The 20,000-nt window shown below is 43.3% G+C and overlaps 1 protein-coding gene across 2 annotated transcripts in view; it reads left to right on the top strand.

Annotated features, from left to right (window-relative positions):
* Ablim3 (actin binding LIM protein family, member 3) overlaps positions 1-20,000 on the top strand; it is a 127,596-nt gene that overhangs the window by 75,705 nt on the left and 31,891 nt on the right. For both annotated transcript variants that reach the window (XM_013025499.1, XM_013025500.1), the window contains exons 6-7: positions 1,970-2,063; positions 10,186-10,273. In XM_013025499.1, the coding sequence (XP_012880953.1) occupies positions 1,970-2,063; positions 10,186-10,273 (182 nt within the window). The remainder of the gene's footprint in view (positions 1-1,969; positions 2,064-10,185; positions 10,274-20,000) is intronic.

Here is a 20,000-nt window from a genome sequence, read left to right as displayed (position 1 = left end):
AGAGTCACTGTGGTATACCCTGCCTATGGTACAATGCCTGACTCATCATTATAATGTAGTTGTTCAAGGAATTTAACTGAGATCAAAGGAGATGGTGGAAGCATAGAATCCTCAGTAAAGAGAAGCCAGCCCCAGCAGCCTGCACATGGCAGCTCTGGACAAGTCTCCCCCTTGTGGCTAAGCCCTACAGACCACATGTGTATTCTCAAATGCCTAAAGACAGTTATGATTACAACCTCTCAGCATTTTGATACTTCTGGACCCCAAGTACTTCCTAAATCCCACTCTCCATCTTGAAGGTAGGAGATGGTGATTGTGTAGCCTGGTAGTATCCATGGTACATGCTCCCCACACACGTTCAGTCTATAATGAAATGAGCTATGTTCATGAAGAATTTAGATAGCAAAGGGTGTATAAAATGTACTGATTAGCTTGATTTCTTAAGACCCTTTCAATTGTAGACAATAGAAATCTAATTCCAGCTGACTGGAAAGCAAGAATTGGAGTTCACATCTCATAGAAATAAGGTCAAATGTATACTGACTTCAGGTGTGGTCTGCCTCCAGAGACCTAAAGATGTTCACAGTACAGAATTCTCTCTATCTCTCTCTCCCTCTGTATCTCCCTCTCTCACTCTTTTTCTTTCTCTTTCTTTTGCTTCTCTAATAGACTCATTCTCAAGAAGACCTCTTCCCAAAAGAGGAAGAAAAGTAGATTATCAATAATGCCATGGTTACACTCATTATACCATTAGCAAGCCAATGGGATGAGGGAAGGGAAGATTTTACCTCAAAATCTCCAACTGATGTCTCATGGTTGCCCTCGATTTGGCACGTTCTGGACCAATCATGAGCCAGGAAGTTCCAATCCTAGAGCCAGAGAAAAGCCCCTTGTGGCCCCAGAAAACTCAAACTTTCAAAGGAAAATCTAGGCATTGCCACCAGTGAAGGCGTAGATGGAAGCCAAGAGATGATGACCAAACCGCACTTGCCTTGGTGTGAGGTACATGTGAACGGCCATGAATGTTCAGAGAAGAGGAATCACTTCTAGCTAGCAGGAAGTGGAATATATGAGTTTCATGTATCTGCACTGAAAACTTGAAAAAAAGGGGATAAGATTTGTAAAAGCAAAAGAGGGCTTGGGCAGAACAGTCAAGGAAGGGAAGTAGACAAGGATTGAACCATTTGCATCCTGTCTGGGAGCTCAAGTATGTGCGCAGGTGAAGCAGAGTCCCCGGATGGCAGAGGTGAACTCATCAAAAGCCATATCAGTAGGGTTCGGCATTCTTTTCTGAGCCTGACAGGTAAACAGTGTCCTTGGAAAGTCACCACTCAGGGTTATTGAGTCTGGAAGCCTAAGTCAGAATTTTAGGGGACTCTGGAGCTTTCTCTGAGAACCTTTTAAAGAAGCCTAGCTGATACTACCCACTCGTGTGGCCTCTACAGTCTGGTGGTTTGAGGCCAGCCCAGGCAGAGTGTTAGCAAAAGCCTATCTCAATCAATAAGCTTAGCATGATGACATGTACCTGTGATACCCACTATGTGGGAGGTCGGACAATCATGATCTGCTCCAGCCTTGGGCAAAGAAAATAACAAAACAAAGATGGCAGAATAGGTCAGTTGAGTACCTGCCTAGAGAATAAATAAATAAATAATAAGTTCTTTGAAGCAAAGGGAAGAGAGTGGTTCTGGAGAATTTGTGAGGTGAGGAAGAAGGTGAAGAGAAAAGGGAGAATGAAGGCTAACAGTCCAGAACAATAATCGGCGGACCTCACCAGGTGTGGATTCCCAAGCCCCCAATCCAGGGAACTTCTGATCCTGTACATCTCAGGCGTCTGCATTTTTAATGAACTCTGCAAGTGTGGCCATAGGCTATTGCCTATGGACAATAGGACCTGGACCTCTCACAGGACTTTCACTCTGTCACTGGCCTTTGAACGTCCTCATCCTGTGTGCATTTCCTCTTGCAGGGATGGAGTCCCCTACTGCGAGGCTGACTACCATTCCCAGTTTGGCATTAAATGTGAGACTTGTGACCGATACATCAGCGGCAGGGTCTTGGAGGTGAGTGGGCCCAAGTGATCAAGGGGATGTACAAGCATGATTCTACAAGTCATCACCAAGGAGAGAAAGCCCTTTCCTCAACATTTCAACCTCCCCAGCCTGGCTTGCTACATGCCCTTGAACAGATAACTTTGATCTCTGAGCACCCCCAAAATGAGATGGACAGAATTATTCTTGGTTCAACAATTGCTATGCTGGAAAAACAGTTGCTTCTTGGGATTCAGACCCAGACAGATTTCTAGGGAGTGACAATTAGGATTTTCCTCTCAGTCCCTGCCTAAGGATAGAAAACCCCTTCTTTTTTTTTTTTAAGTATTTGGTAATGTGTTGATTTAAGAACCAGCTTGTCTAGCAGCTTGCTCCCTGAGCCCTTCTTTGGCTGGTCCATCACCATGGCAACCACTCTTCTCATTCTCCATTATACAAGCTCACTTTGCCAGTGTCAGACAACCTCAGTCCCTTGCTGGGCCCGTGGCCTCCCTGGCTTTCCTTTCTTTCTTTCTTTCTTTCTTTCTTTCTTTCTTTCTTTCTTTCTTTCTTTCTTTCCTTCCTTCCTTCCTTCCTTCCTTTCTTTCTTTCTTTCTTTCTTTTTTTGTACATTTTTTATTGTGAAAATACTGTACAGAGGGGTGACAGTTACATGAGCAAGGTAATGAGTCCATTTCCTATGGAGCATTGTTACCTCCTCCTTTGATTTTTCCCTACCATCCCTTCCCTCCCACCTCCACAACCACACCCCCCACACCCCCACCCCCACCCCTGCCAAAGTTGTAAAGTTCATTTTCAACATAGGGGGTCTTGTACATCTCATTGTTACAATGGGTCAAACTATATCCCTATTTAAGCATTTTGTTTTTTTCCCTTCCCCTCCCCAAATTAGAGAAGTGTATATACAAGATGCAGGGCACCGACATCAAATACAGTGAAAACAGGGGTTATACGGTGGGGAAGGAACATACAAAGAAACAAAAAAAAATCATCTGGTACATTATAAATACGTTAGAAACAATACAAGAAAGAAAAAATATTTGTGTCTCTATCTTGGGGTTCATTTCACTTAACATTATCTTTTATGGTCATATGTGCATAGCTTTTGACCTTTTCTACTTGTCCTACTCATGTACTAGTTATTGCAAATAAGGGAAACCATGGGACCTATGTTTCTTTGGGCCTGGCTTACTTCACTTAGAATCACTTTTTCCAAGTCTTTCCATTTCCTAACAGATGGGGCGATGTCATTCTTTCTGATGGAGGTATAGAATTCCATTGTATATATATATATATTACATTTTCTTGATCCATTCATCTACTGAGGGACATCTGGGTTGGTTCCATATCTTAGCTATGGTAAATAAGGCTTCAATAAACATAGTTGTGCTGGTAGCCTTAGTATGGCCTTGTTTGTGATCATTTGGTAAATGCCAAAAAGTAGGATTGCTGGGTCATAGAGGAGCTCTATGTGGAGTCTTTTGAGGAACCTCCATACTACTTTCCAAAGTGGTTGAACAAGTTTATACTCCCACCAACAGTGCAGTAGGGTTCCCTTCTGTCCACATCCCCTCCAGCATCTGTTGTTATTAGAGTTCTTGATTCTAGCCATTCTAACTGGGATGAGGTGGAATCTCAATGTTGTTTTGATTTGCATTTCTTTTATGGCTAGTGAGGTTGAGCATTTATTTCTTCATGAGTCTATTGGCCATTCTTATTTCCTCTTCAGAGAAGTTAGTCTTTAGTCTACTTATTTATCAGATGGTTGTTTCTTTGAGGATTTGTTGTTGGGGGATTTAATTTTTTGAGTTCCAAGTATATTTTAGATATGAGACCCTTGTCTGTTGTATGAAGATCTTCTCCCAATCCGTGGGCTTTCTATTGATCTTGCTAGCTATGTCCTTTGCCATGCAGAAGCTCTGCAGCTTCATGCAATCCCATTTGTCCAAACTTTCTTTGATTTTTTTGTTTCTGGGTCTTTATTAAGAAAAATTTGTGCCAAGGAGACCTAGGGTTTTTCCTATTCCTTCCTGTAATGTTTTCAGGGTGTCTGCTTTGACTTTGAGGTCTTTTATTCATTTGGAGTTGATTCTGGTACAGGGTGATATATAAGGATCTAGCTTTACTTTTCTATAGGTAATTAGCCAATTTTGCCAGCACCATTTACTGAAGAGGCTTTCTTCCATTCTAGTTTTTTAGCTCCCTTATCAAAGATTAGGTAGCTATATGCCTGTGGGCTCATTTCTGGGTTTTCAGTTCTATTCCATTGGTCCTCAGGTCTGTTCTTGTGCTAGTACCAAGCTGTTTTGATTACTATGGCTTTGTAGTAGAGTTTGAAATTTGATATTGATATTCCTCCAGCACTGTTCTTTCTGTTAAGGATCGTTTTTGCTATTCAAGGTCTTTTATTGTTCCCTATGAATTTTTAGATTGCTTCTTCTATTTCATTGAGGAAAGAAGTTGGAATATTAATAAGTATTGCATTGAATTTGTAGATAGCCTTTGGAAGTATTGCCATTTTCACAATGTAGATCTTTCCAATCCAGGAGTATGGGAGGTTTTTCCACTTCCTAAGTTCTGCTTTGATTTCCTTTTTCAGGTTTTTATAGTTTTCATCATAGAAGTCTTTCACTTTAAACTCCTAGATATTTTATTTTTTGTGGGGCTATTATAAAAGGAGTTACTTTCCTGATTTCAGCCACACTCTTCTCATTGTTAGCATACAGAAAAGCCATTGATTTTTGAGGGTTAATTTTATACCCTGCTACTTTGCCAAAGTTTCAAATCAGATCAAGTAATTTTGGAGTGGAGTCCATGGGATTCTTTAAATACAAGATCATGTCATCTGCAAACAGGAAGAATTTTCCTTTCTATGCTCTCTGGGCCTGGAAGCTGCCTTTCCATACATAGTTAGGAACCACCTACATTGAAGAATAAAAAACAGGAAAACAATAATAGTACAGGGGTAGGAACAATTGGGATCTAGCACTGATAACTCATACTCAGATTTTGAGTGTGGATCTTTGCATCTCTAGCCCTCTGTTTTTCATCTATCAGTGGCTGATGAATGGCAAGCTGGGTAAGCCACTGTAAATAGATTCATCAGTTCTGCACAATCTGATTGTTTAGTTCTGGTTACCATGATTGCTGGGTTGAGAAGGATTCTTTGGCCACAGGTAGTTTAGCAGGAGAGAATATAGCAACTAGGACAAAAACTGCCTGAGGAGATGCATTGAAGCAGAGCCTGAGAATGAAGAGGCCAGCTGGGAAGAGCTAGGAGAAAAATGGACCCAACTCCTTTGGGAAACAGAAAGAAAGCCAGCATGGCTTAATTTTATAAATTGATGGTGTAGGAATATGAAATACTATCATAGAAGACATATTTCATATGACTTTGTACACCATATTTAGAAGCTTGGATTTTTACTCCACATGTAATGGAAAGCCAATGGAGAGTTTTAAACCAAGGAACAGCCTGGTCTGATTATATATTTAAAAGATTGTACTAGCTATTATGTAGAGAACTGATTGTAGAGAGTCGAGAGAGAATATGATGAACAGATACACCAAACTCTAAGAAGCATCCCAAAGAAGCATCTCTAAGAAGCAACCCAAAGGATAAGGCATGAGCTTTATCTTGGGCTCAGATTCCCAAGGACCTGAGATACCAGGTTGGGAGTAGGTGATTCACGAGGCAAAGGAGAGTCATAGAAACATTGGACAGGAATGTCTGCTTGGAGCTGCATCTCAAGGAAGATGGTGTTATCATGCTCATAGGCTAGATCTGAAGGACAGAAAACAGATGAGGAGTTAAGCAATAGTAACTCTTCTAGCTGCTCAGAAGGATGAGATCTGAGGATTGTGAGTCCATGAGATTTTTAAGTCCAATTAACCACCAAATCCAAAAGTGGGACTGTGGCTCAAGTGATAGAGCACCAGTGTGAGTGAAAAAGCTAAGTAAGGGATAATGCACCGACCCAGAGTTCAAGCCTCAGTACTGGCACTGGCATACGCACACATGCACGTGTGCACGCGCACACACACACACACACACACACACAATCCTAGAAGATAAAACTAAAAAGGAAGCCAGTGCATGTCACCTGCCTTTGTCTCCAATATTATGGAGGCAACTAGTAAATGTGGGAACTGAGGGGAAGAGACCAAACGTTGTAGCAAAAAAAAAAAAAAAATCAAGCCTGGGCCATGAGAAGTGTGGTGTCACCATGTGCAGAACTAGGGATGGCAGAGAAGAACTTTGATTACACCCAGAGCCACAGATTAAACACAGAGCTGCAGTATTTCCTAGCTGCTTTGAAATTCTGTGGTGGTGACTGCCTTTTCTAGCAGTAGTCACTTCTTTAGACTGGGTTTCAATTAATCCCATTCGTAGAGGCTCCATTAGCATCTTGGACCTATTGGTTTTTTTCTTTCCTTTTTAGAGCTGGAAGAGATTTTTAACAGTCCACTAGTTCAACTTCCTCATTTTACAGATGAGAAAAGTGAGAGCCAAGACATGAAGTACCTTTCTGCTGGTATAGGCAGTATTTTTGGCAGAGACAGGGAAATATTTGGGACTCCAGGATCCTGTATCCCAACCCTGACATGGCTCTCAGACACTTAAGAGTCTTTGAGGTAGCATAATGTCAGAGGGGGGAAAAAAAAGTATGGCTGTGATGAAAAAGACTTAGATTCAAGTTTTGCCACTTCTAGCCATACAACTTCAAGCAATTTATTTTCCCCAAAACTTTTATCTGTCAAATACTACTGTCCTTTCATTCCTGATGAATATGTTAGTCATGACTTTTTTGGTTGCAAATGGCACTGGCTGAAAAGGAAAACTGCTCCTATAATAAATAGTCTATGAATAGTTCTGGCTTCAGGCACAGCTGGATTCAGTGCCTAAATAAAATCCCTTGGAATCACTGGCCATCTTGGCTCCACACATTGGCTCTATTCTCAAAAAGTGTCTTCTTTGTGATAGAAACATTAGACACCAATCACTCCAGCTAATATCTCCAGTGGAAAACAAACTTCTGTTTCCTGATCATCTAGGACCTGCTCTGGGTGACTCGGAAGCATCCCTGAACTGATAGTTTCACCTAGAGTAGGAATAGCTGAATTAGTGCAGTCTGAGCAACTTAAACATATGGACTGACGGGGGCTTAGTGCCATTTGTGGAAGAAGAGAAAGGATGTGGGCCAGGTCACTAGTACACCACAGGCACTCACCTAAATCATTTCTCTTCTCCTTCCAACCTTTCCCATTCCCTCCTTAGGCCATCTCACAATCCCTTCTTTGGGGACAGAATGCAATATACAAAGTATCAGTCACCATCCTTCTTTGTCCAAATCCTCACCAAAAAGAACCATGACATGGTCTTGTTGTATTTCCTGACTTTATTTGCCATTCTTCATCTTCTCAAATATGATTCCAGTTTACAGATACCAATTTCTTGCTATTTTTCTTCACTATTTGTTTTGACACAAGACTTTATTAGCCTGTGAAATGGTTCCTCTTCTCTTGTTAATTTGTCTTTTTCACAGGCTGGGTCATTATCTATACCATGCGTGGCCAGGGCCTCTTCCAGCTGCAGTGGGGTAGTGGGGAGTAGCATTTAGGAAGACGTTATGCTTCGGTTTTGCTGCCACCCTAGGGGTGGGGGTGGAGGTGGGGTCAGGGGAGAAGGTCTATAATTGAAATGATAAAAAGACACTGAGTAGGAAGAGGCTACTAATTAAACTGATTATCCTTGTCATGGTAGGAGAGTCTCAGTCCCACGGGTTCCCAGCTTGGGAAAATAGCAGGCTTCTTCTAATGTTTGAGTATAGTTTGCTTGGATGATGACAGGGATATTTCCTCATTGGTGGGAGTCATAGAAACAACCAAAACTGGAAGAAAATAAAAAGAAAGAAGGAAAGGTATTACCATTTTTTTCTTTGGTGACAATCTGACCTTTTCCCATTCTCCTTGTTTTTAGAATAAAGTAAGTTTCTCCAGAATAAGCAAGCTCATCCCAACAACTTCACACCACAAAAAATAAAAACGTTTGGAAATAGGTTTTATTTACTCGATTACAACTTTTAAATTGGAACACATTAGTATCAGACCAAGTGGTCTTCCAGCCCACCAGTAGCCATCAATTCCACACCCCCATGAGAAAATCTTCCACCTACCCTGACATACAAAACACTCCTTCAGAACAATTCCCCTCTTCCAACCCAATCTCTCTACCATCACCATACCCATATAGAAATTCCGGAGCCAAGGCCACCAAAGGATGCTTACATGTCAGATTCTCTGAAATAGGTTTCTAATGTTGGCGTTGACAGCATAGAAATGTGTTGGGTTTGTCCATTTCTAGCTCCCACACACCAGGCCCAACACTACTGCTGGCTTCCAGTGAGACTTTGAGGCACAATAGTCCCAGAGGCTCTCCCCACCATACTACGGTTTGAATTCGAGGGCTCAAGCTTATTAGGCAACTGCTCTAATGCTGAGCCATGCCTCCTGACCTTTTTTGCACTGGTTATTTCAAATCAAGGTCACACTTCTTGTCCAAGTATCATAAAGGGAATAATAGGTAGAGGTCACCATGCCCAGCTCCTTTGGTTGAGCCAGAGTCTCCCAGGCTTCCCTGGAGTTTATTCATCCCAATCTCAGCCTCCCAAGTGGCTTGGATTACAGGTATGAGCTACCAGCCCTCGGATCCTATTTTTAATTTAAGTAGCAATGAGAGATAGCAGTGGGAAAAGGGAAAGTAACTAACCAAATCCACCTCAGGATGGGCTGGACTCAGGGCTGAGGCACCTCGTCTGCAACAATCAGGCCTGAGGGTTAGGGGCTCTCCAGAAAGACCGAGCTGTCTAAGTGCAAAAATTTGTACAGGACCCCTAAAAACCTGTTCTTCATATGACAGTCTCAACTTTGGCCTAATCTGTGAGTCTCATATACTCGGTGTTACCTAATTCTTGAAGTTGTCACTAAGTCAACTCACTTACATAGAAGAAAACTTGCATAACATAACAAGCAAACCTATATCACAAGTATATATATCACAAGTATATTGCAAGAAACCCCAAAATATAGTAGTTCTAGCTAGATTCTATTGCCCCAAGCCTCTTGCCTCTTCTTATTCTTTAAAAAATAGAGTAAAGCTGGGTGTGTTCAGCTATGCCTGTAATCCCAGCACACAAGAGGCAGACGTAGTACCTAGCAAGGTCATGGCCAACTTGAGCTATGTAGTGAGACTCTGTCTCAAAAAAACACTAAAGGCCAAGGATTCACAAAACTTAGTAGGAGAGTACTGCCTAGTATGCACGAAGCTCTAGGTTTGATCCACAACACCACAAAAAATGAGAGGGGGGACAAAAGAAGGGAAAGAGAGAGAGACAGAGAGAGAGAAAGAGACAGAGAGAGGCAAAGAGACAGAGAGACAGAGAGATAGATGAGCACATTTTGGATACATGTTAGAGATACAGACTGTTACTTTATACTTGATAAAATCAGAAGAATCAGTAGAGGATCTTTAAAGGAGGAGGCCAAATTGGGGTTTGAACTCAGGGCCTCACATTCACTCAGCTTGCTTGCTGAGCTGGCATTTTACCACTTGAGCCATACCCCCAGTACTGCTTTTTATGGGTTATTTTGGAGATGGAGTCTCACAGTCTTTTCTTCCTAGTCTGACTTTGAAGCTTTCTCTTCTGGACCTCAGCCTCCTGAGCAGCTAGGATTATAGCTGTGAGCCACTAGCTCCTTGTAAGAACTTTTTTTTTCATTGATCCAATGCCATTAAATTCCAAAGTTCATGTACTGCTTCTAGTCACTTCAAGCTCCACAAAGGGGTAAGGAACCCATACTTGGAGGATGCTAGGATCTCTTCAAAGTCACTCTTCTCCTCATATAGCTATCAAGGAAGTCCTCAAAGCTTCTATCAAGGACATAGAAAAATTCCCAGGCTTCTTGGGTGGACTTTTGTATGATACTGGACTTCCCCATCTCCTGTCAGGCTCCCAACCAATCAGTCATAAAGACACAAACAACACTAATGTACCTAGGAAATGTTTTCACCCAACCTAGCTCCATTGGACAATAGCCCCAGGTCTGACCTTGTTTCACCTCTTGATCTCTGTAGGCAGGAGGGAAGCACTACCACCCTACCTGTGCCAGATGTGTGCGCTGCCACCAGATGTTTACTGAAGGAGAAGAGATGTACCTCACAGGTAAGCAAATCTGAATTCCTCTGTAAGGCACTCAGATCCACTCATGACTGGAAAACAGACATGATCGCCTTCTATTTCCTTGTTATCTTTGCCATTGGCTTGTCCTCAGAATTGCAATTAATTTGACTCTCTGAGTAGATGGGGAAAGCTGCTGGCGTGACTAATATGAAGTGACATGTAATCTGCCTTCCATCCCAGCCCACCCACTGCTGGGCTGGCCTGCTTCCTTGGCAATGCTCTGAGCAAACTCCCTTGGCTCTGCCATGAAGCAGGAGGCTGAGTTGCACAGGGCCAAAGGGCCAGAGATCCTGAGAGGGAAGCTTGGGCTGCAGAGTCTACAGCACCACAGCCCACCCCCCATTCCCTCATTCCTTCTCCTCAACTTTGCATCAGGCCAGCAGCCGGTACTCCCAGGCTATACAAAGAGGAGTGGAGGGCATCAATACCCCCACAAAGTGAACAAGCACTGCTTCCCCTCTGCTTCTGCTTCCCCTCCGTTTCCTCCCAGAGTCCAGCCCCTTGTCCCAGGGTTCCTGTAACAGTCACTTATCTAGTCTGAAGATCCACTTAGTCTTCCATCTTCCACTCAGCCTGACTCTTATCCCAGCACATCACAGTGCTCTTGGCTGGGCTCCTCTCTGTCCATCAGTTTAGGTTCAAAGAAAACTCTTTTAAACTCATTGGAAGGACATAGCACCAAAACCCCACCTACCCTTTCTACCTTTGAACCAACCTAACAATTAGGCTGCCAAATCCAACCTTCAATCCACATAGGCCTTCAGCCACTATTTCTGGACCCCATTCTCATGCACAGACTCTGTGCGAAAGCCCATTGTGAGATAGCACTCTACCACCCTCCTGGCCAGAGAAGGAGGTGGGCCTTAGCCAGTCATCACATGAATGTCAGCCACAATGGGTGTCATGAAGGGGAGAAGGATGTCGTGGAGGAGTGCTAAGGAAGAGTTCCTGAGGACCAGCCAGGAGCTGAGATCCTGAAGAGCCAGTGTTAACTAGCAGGCATCTGGGTCCCTCAGGGCTGCTGAAACAAACTCCCATAGGCCAGGTGGCATATAAACAAAGAAAGAAACAAAACTTACTGCCCATCAGAGACAGGACAATCCACAATCAAGACATCAGCAGATATTCTGGACATGGTGATATCCCGTTTCTTATACACACTACCTCCTTGCTGTGTCCTCGCGTGCACAGCAGCCCCTTGGGACCTATCTTATAAGGACACTATTTTTGTCATGAAGCTCTGCTCTCATGACATAATCACCTCCCAAAAGGCCCTGACCTACTAATTCAGTCACAAGGAAGGTAGGATTTCAACATATAGAGCCTTCATACCATAGCACCAGGACAAAGAGAGGAAGAATGGAGGAATGGGGCATACCAGCCTGAGGGGACAGGGTCTGTAAACCTCTAAGGTGGGTAAAGAAATAGTAAAAGTGTGAGACCCAGAGGCGCTATGTGGCCTGGATGCAGACACATGAAAAGGAAGAGTCTTGAAGACCAGTGCAGTCCAGGCTGAGATAAACTCATGGTCCTTCCTCTCGCCTTCTTGCATCCCGCTTTGGAAATTCTACCATCCTAGACGCCTTCATTCACTACATGCTTCATAGCATGCTCCCCTTCTCCCAGCTCTTCATTTGCACCTGATCCCCTCCAGCATGCCTAAGAGTTGCTGGGCTCTCTTGAAACCCCTTGCTTCTGACCTTGACCTTTCATCGCTGACCTTGGCTCTGCCTTCCTTCACTCACGGCTGATCTTCACTGGTTGGGTCGTTATGATTAGCCCTGCCTAGATGGTTGAAGAGTGTTTTGGAGAGGAATGAGAGCCCTTCTGGGTTTTTCCTGAAGGCAATCAGCAACCATTTAGAGGGAGTCTGTCTTCCTAAGAAGCTTGTCCTCACCACAGATGCCCACAACCTTGACTTCCTTCCAGCCATGACCCAGGTGTCTAGAACAGAGTTTCTCAACCTCCACACTGTTGACATCTGGGATGATTTGCCCTGTACATTGTATGACATTTAGTAGCATTCCCTAGTCTCTACCCACTAGATATAAGGATGTATCTTTCCCAGGGCAACACCAAAGACTGTCTCAGATATTTCTAGAGTCCCTTAGAGGAGGGGCTAAATCATCCCTAGCTGAGAATGACTTATCCAGAGATAATCAACAGAAACTTCTGCTGTTAATTGGGAATGCTCAACAGAGGGCCTCCTGATGGGATGCACTGGGGAACCATTTCTAAGAATTTGCAACTCTGCACCTTCCTTACTTGGATGTACTGTTGTACATGTATGGGGGGATAGAAAGATCCCATGGGTCACCCCAAACCCTAAGTGACTTTCTTTGTTGTATAGAGGAGGAAAATTAGTGTGGAGAAAGAAGAGCCTTGAGTGTGAACCAGAGCCTTCAGGAACAAAGCAGAGTCTGGCCTTTAGCCTCCTCTCTGGGGCTCTGTGTATCTTCCTTCCTGGGACCCAAGCCCCAGATGTCACTCAACTCCCTAACACCCCACACACACCAGTGTTCTGGTCCTGAAGACATGCCAAATGCATGTCTTCATGGACCCCATCTACAGTGGAAATCTGCTATTGGCATTTGTGTTGAAAATTTGCCAAAGTGATCATACCTCCTAATGTTAAGCCTGCCTTCATGCCCACATTCCTTCCTGCACATCAGTGGAATTACCAGAAGCTTCATCTTCCTGCCTGAATTCCTAGTCCTCACCTTTCCCTATTAGCACCTTTGACGCAGACTTCCTCCAGTTGAGTCTACTGAGTACTGCTAACTAAGTTTTTGATCTTGAAAAAGTCTATTAACTGTCTTAATATTAAATACCTCATCCATAAGATAGACTACTAAGTCTCTGTAAAATACAGGCAGAGTAAATTCCTGATTTGTGGGGAACTTCCTGTGTGGTTTGGTTTGTTTTTTTGCTTTTTGGCGTTTCTGTTATTGTTGTTTTGGGCCAGGATTGGGATTTGAACTCAGGGTTTGGGTTTCTGGATCTTTAGCTTTTTCACTCAAGATTAGAGCCACAACTCCACTTTTAGCTTTTTGGAAATTAATCGGAGATAAGAGTCTCACAGACTTTCTTGCATGGGCTTGTTCTGAACTGCAGTCCTCAGATCTCAGCCTCCTAAGTAGCAAGGATTACAGGCATGAGCCTGCTCCCTCAGTGTTTATTGAGCAAATGTCTTTTGAGTAGTTGGTATGTGTCCAGTGCTGTTCTAACAAATGAAGATGCAACCAGCAGGAAGCATATCAGACAGGCCCCTACCCACTTAGGGAGCTCATAGCTATGGACTAGCATCTTGCCTCACTCAGCTTCACACAGATGCTGAAGAGTTAAGTGACGAAGTTGAGTGAACTGTTTTGTGATCATGAGAGAGAAGGCACTATCAAACCTCAGGCAGAAATGCTTCTGCGAGGTAGGAGATATTCTTGGTAGTGAGGAGGGGCCTGTCATCCCCTCATTAATTATACTCATCCCTCCTCTCCTGGCTCCTGGGAGAGTGGGTGTAATTGTAGGGCACTCAAGGACCTGCCTCGAGGGATGCTGAGTGATCGTGGAATCAGAGTGCTCGGGCTGTACAAAGCTAGTCATGCTGACTCTGGCTGTGGGTGTTTGTGAGGAGGTGGCAGCCACGAGGGGTTTCAGCTACCAGTGAGAGCTGAGCCTGGACACCTTTACAAGGCAGAAGCACCAGGGCTCAAATGTATGTCTTTTAGCAATAGCAAGAAAACCTCCCTGCTAAGACAACCCAGGAATAAAAGGAGCCCATTGGAAGCCAAGACTCCTGGGTTCAAGTACCAGAATTTCACTGCTGGGTATTAAAATTACTTCCCCCTCTGCAGATCTCTCTTCTCCAGTCAACTGAGTGCTATTCGCACTGTCTCCCATTGATCCATTCTAGTAGAAGCCACACTATGTTCCAGGCCTACCGTGATAGGGCAATTTCTCAGAGATGAGCATTGCCAGATGGTTTTGCTGTTCTCATGGACTTTACCCTCAGGAAGAAGACACTGACATTAACCAAACAGAAGTTAAAGCTCTCATGGCTAACTGCAAAAGGCACTGTAAATGGATAGACCTGGAATAAATTAGATGGAAATGGATAGACCTGGAATGAATTTTGTTAAATAAAGTCACACTCAAAGAAATAAAGGTAGCGTGTTTTCTCACACATGTGCTAGTTAGAGCTAATTAATAAACATACATGAAAATGCATACATATTAACTAAAGCATGGTATATGTAGGGGAGGCTTATAATGGTGTATTTTCTTTGAACAACTAACTTGCAGTATAACCAAATGAATAGCAGGAAGCTGGAACATGTGTTGCCAGGGGGTAGTTGGTGAGATCAAGGGCATGGGCAGACAAATGAAGAAAGAAAGGGTAGGCAAATGAAGTCATAATATTCAGTGTACATACGTGAAAATGGAATCAAGTAATTTGAGGGGATAGGTGGACTTAGGAACATTGGAGGAGAATAATGGAAGGGATGACATTGATCAAGATGCATTATACTCATGTTGAATTGAAATATCTTTGTACAACTACTTAGAGATAATAGTAATAGTAATAACAGTAGTAGTAGCAATAGTAGTAATAGTACATTGTAGTAATAGTAGTAGTAGTAGCAGTAGCAGTAAGCAGTAGTAGCAGCAGCAGCAGCAGTAGTAGTAAAGAAGGGCCTTGATTTAGTCTAGGAGACCCTGTCAAAAGGATATTTCAAGCCAAGATCTCAAAGATATACAGGAGGTGGGAGGGTGCTGAAGGAAAGCCAATGAGGAAGCAATGAGAACAGCAGGTGAAATGGCCACTGGTGGCGGGGAGCATCACATACCAGGCGCACAGAGAGCCACATACCAGGTTCACAGAGAGCAAGCACACACCACATGGATGTTGTGAATAGTAGAAAGAATGAGCAGGCGCTGAGGACTTCACAAAACAATGCATTAAAGGTGGGGTAGTTGGGAACAGAGTCAGAGAGAGACACAGTGTGTTTGGGAGCCTACAAAGCGTGCAACCCCAGTTTGTCAGGCCCATATCTGGACAGTCTTGTACTGGTGAAGAGTCCTCTGGAGATTATTTGTGCTATAATTGTGTTGTAAGGGCTTTCTGACAGACTCCATTGGAAGAAGTCTGTCTAAAGGAGGACTTCCAGGGCCCCAGGAGATGAGAACAAGGTTTCTTTTATTTATTTTAAATTCTGTTGTGCATTCAGTCTTCCGTTTTTGTAAAGATGCCAAACTTCTAATCTGTCTGTTATCCAAACCCTTCTTGAGGTTTCAACCAGGAAATTAGGTCACTGATTTTTGTACAGCAAAATAATAGCTAAAATGATGCAGGTTCAAGGCCAAACTTACACTGGAATCACAAAGGTTACAGTTGTAGGACAAATTGGATTTTTTCTAAACTCCAAATTGGTTCATTAGATAGACTTTACTCTTGCTCTAAATGTGCCTGTACCGAGGAAAAGGTGGAGAGCAACCTTTATTTCCTTCTGTTTATATCAAATGCTACCCTTCCAACCCCACTCTAAAACTCAAATCAGTAACTCTTCTACTCATATCATGTTTTTAAACTGTTCTTTGTTATTTATTCAACTAAAACTCACCAGGCAGGAAGTCATTTATGAAGTCCTGGAACAAATATTACTGCTAATAAAAAGTATTATAGCCAGACACTGGTGGCTCACACCTGTAATCCTAGCTACACAGGAGGCTGAGATCTGAGGATCACAGTTCAAAGCCAGCCCAGGCAGGAAAGTCCATGAGACTCTTATCTCCAATAAACCACTAGAAAATGGGAAGTGGCGCTGTGGCTCAAGTGGTAGAGCATTTACCTGGGGCTGAAGAGTTGAAGGACAGCACCCAGGCACAGAGTTCAAGCCCCAGGACAAACAACAAACAAAAAAAAAGTATTGTAACAAAATTGCAAGTCTTGCCTGGCACTTGTGGTGGCTCAAGCCTGTAATCCTAGCTACTCAGGAGGCTGAGATCTGATGACCATGGTTCAAAGCCAGCCCAGGCAGGAAAGTCCATGAGGCTCTTAGCTCTGATTAATCATCAAAAAGCTGGAAGTGGAGCTGCACACATGGTAGAGTGACAGCCTTAAGCAAAAAAGCTAATGTCAGTGCCCAGGCACTGAGTTCAAGCCCAGCACCAGTAGACAGGCAGGCAGGCAGGCACGTGCGCACAAAATTATAAGTCCTTCCAATAATAAACATGATAAAATAATGATAGCAATAGTAATAATAAAATTTCCATCCACTGATATTGATTAAACATTTAATATTCACTAGGTACCATATTAAGAGTTTAAATATCATACCCAGTATATTCCCCCCAGCAGCCCTGTAACCTAAAAAACATTAATAGTCTCATTTATAGAGGTCACATTGCTTGGCCAAGGTTAGCAAGTCTGTCTTTCTGGAGTTTCTTTAAAGCAATTCTCTTTTATCTGCTTTTCAATAGGAGTAGCCATGTGTCATAGTTGGCCTTCTGAATTCTATGAATATCCTGAAATTATTTGCTGAACTTTTCATGTAGGTGTGTTTCCTAAGAAAGAAAATTTGTAGCTTTCATCAGATTTTCAGAAGTGTCCATGGCCCAGAATAAAGTGAAGAAAGAGCCTTAGTTCTATGGTGATGTGAATCCCCAGCAGATCCCAGCACTTGCTGGGATAATTCCACTAACCCTTGTGTTGTATAGATGAGTCTATTTCAGGCCATGTTTTTTTTTAGTTCAGATGATACACGATCTTGAAATCAGGAGGTGTGATATTAGGGTACAGCCAGGGATAACACTGGCACCTACAAAGGCCTTCTTTTCCTCTGATAAGCAACTCACAAATGTGCACTGAGCTAACAGCTGCTCCAATTTAGGGCCTTCCATTGGTACATGTTGGGGCACACCAGCCCTCAGTCCTATCTACCAATATCTCCAGACCACCTTTCCCAGGCACTATTTGTCACATTGGTTACTATCCTTTCATAGTTTAGCACTATAACTTTAAATTGGATCTCTCGCCTGACAGCTTAGGTTGTAGGAGTAAGATTTTAAAACTTTCAATCTTCTGTTTCCCCAATCCTGCTACATAATTTTAGAGTCTTCCTAAATTGATATTTCCTATTCTGACTGTACTGAACATATTTCATTTTAAATAGAGCACATTTTAATTTTTGATGAGCTACCTTTTTATTTTAGATTTAAGGGTTACCAAATATCTCAAATCATATAGAAAATATTACAGTATTTCTAAACTCGGGATCCAGCTGGCACTTCTCTGGTCACCGTCAACTCAGCAAGATGTGGCTATTTTTCCTGCCAGTTACATGTCACATTTACTTCACCAGACAATTTGTCCACGTTGGTCAGAATTAGGTCTAGAGTAGAGATTTCCCTGGTTTGCTTCCTCTATTTTCTGAGAAACAAAATTGCCTTCGGGGCAAGTGGAGAACTTGTCAGATACTCAGGGTTCAGCGTGATGAGATGCTTCATTACTTTGGACTTTTTAGGTGGCAGAAACCCAACTCAAAGCACGTTAGGCTAAAGGGAACAGACTGCTAGGCTTGCAGAACTGAGAAGCATCTAGAAACAGCTGTATATGTCATCAGGTGGCTCTTCCCCATGCATTTTTTTTGATGCTGGTCCTGGAGCTTGAACTCAGAGCCTAGGCATTGTCTCTGAGCATTTTTTGCCCAGGGCTAGCACTCTACCACTTGAGCCACATTTCCATCTTTGGCTTTTTTTTTTTTTTTTTGGTGCTTAATTGGAGATAAGAGTCTCACAAGAGACTTTGCTGCCTGGGCTGGCTTCAAACCATGATTCTCAGATCTCAGCCTCCTGACCTCCTGAGTAGCTAGGATTACAGACATGACCCACCAGTACCCGGTTTTGTAGTGTGTGTGTGTGTGTGTGTGTGTGTGTGTGTGTGTGTGTGTGTGTGTGTGTGTGTGTGTGTGTGTGTGTGTGTGTGTCTTCTTGCTCTCCTGCCCCAAACTGGAGGCTGCCATCTTAGAGGAAGGAGGGCATGGCCAGGCCACAGTCACCAGCTATACAAAGGCAGCATTCCTAAATGTTTTCAGCAAGATACTCCAATGACCTGAGCCACATGCCCAGGCCAAGGTAAGGAGACAGAAGTAAACAAGCAGACAAGATAGCCAAGCTCTCTAAACCTAGCTTCATCATCCAGAAGAGAGGGTAGAGATTAGGCTCCACTGCAAAAAAGCTGTTGTGAGCATCACATAAGCTCCTATGTACGGGCTTATTACAGAGTCCCACACTGCCAGCTGTGCTCATGGGAGCTTCCAAGAAATGCTCAAGTTGACCGTGCCCCAGCATGCAATGTACTCTTAATTGCTGGCTGATGAGAAACTACCAGCATCATTAAGAACACTAGGTCCTCTGCATATGAGCCCAATAAATATCAGTTATTATTCTTTTCTATTTAGATACCATTGTTATAAAGTTCATAGGCCCAGTAACAGGCTTTCTATAAATTGAATTATAATAATATCAATAATAATAATAATACCTAGCCAGGCTCCGGTGGCTCACGCCTATAATCCTAGCTACTCAGGAGGCTGAGATCTGAGGATCGTGGTTCAAAACCAGCCCGGGCAGGAAAGTCTGTGAAACTCTTATCTCCAATAAACCATACAGAAAACCAGAAGTAGTGCTGTGGCTCAAGTGGTAGAGCGCTAGCCTTGAGCTGAAGAGCTGAGGGACAGCGCCCAGGCCCAGAGTTCAAGCCCCATAACAGACTAATAATAATAATAATAATAATAATGCCTAGTGCTTGGTACATCTTAAGTCTCCAATATGACGTGTGTGTGTGTGTGTGTGTGTGTGTGTGTGTGTGTGTGTGTGCATGCGCACTCGCACCAATACTGGATCTTAACCTTAGGGCTTGGGCACTGCCCCTTAGCCTTTTCTGTCAAGGAAATAAGAGTCTCATAGGCTTTCCTGTCTGAGCTGGCTTCAAACTGTGATCCTCAGATCTCAGCCTCCTGAGTAGTAGGCTTACAGATATGAGCCTCTAGTGCCTGGCTGGTCTTCATTATGACTTAATAATTGTCCTAACTTTTCAATCAGCAGCTACCATTTCTCAATGGTGAGTTTGTTTGGCATTTCTCCTGAATTACTAGGCAGCTCGGTCCTATCTCTCACCCCATCCTGCCTGATATCCACCAGAGTAACCAACTTCACTGTAACGAGGTTCTTTTCCCCTTCTACTTCTTCATTAAGCCTCAAGCCAATGTCATCATGCCAGCTCCAGGAAAACTGGTCTTTCCCACTTATCCTGAGGTGCCCTTATCCATGGACACAAGCCCAGACTCAGGAAAGGACACTAGCAGTCAAGCCAAGCAAACTCCTGTTCAATGACTCCACCTTCACAGCCAGCCCATCCCTCGCTGTCCTCCACCCCTGCTGGCCCAAGCTCTGCTCCAGGCAGTCCTGGAACAAGCCCTCCTTCCCCCAGTCTCTCTGTGACTCCTCCCTTACCCAAACTAGCACCTACACATAGATATTACAGTAAATAATACACAGAGTACCTACTGCTTGGGCAAGACTGCCACTGCCCATGAGTAATGTGGCATTCTTTTTTTTATTTATTTTATTTTATTTTATTTGTGAACATACTGTACAGAGGGGTTACAATTGCATGGGCAGGATAATGCGTACATTTCTTACCAAGCATTGC

Source organism: Dipodomys ordii, unplaced genomic scaffold, assembly GCF_000151885.1.
Source record: "Dipodomys ordii isolate 6190 unplaced genomic scaffold, Dord_2.0 Scaffold85, whole genome shotgun sequence".
In the NCBI taxonomy this organism is placed as follows: domain Eukaryota; kingdom Metazoa; phylum Chordata; class Mammalia; order Rodentia; family Heteromyidae; genus Dipodomys; species Dipodomys ordii.
The sequence above is the reverse complement of the archived record's forward strand: the minus strand, read 5'-3'. Positions and strand labels throughout refer to the sequence as shown.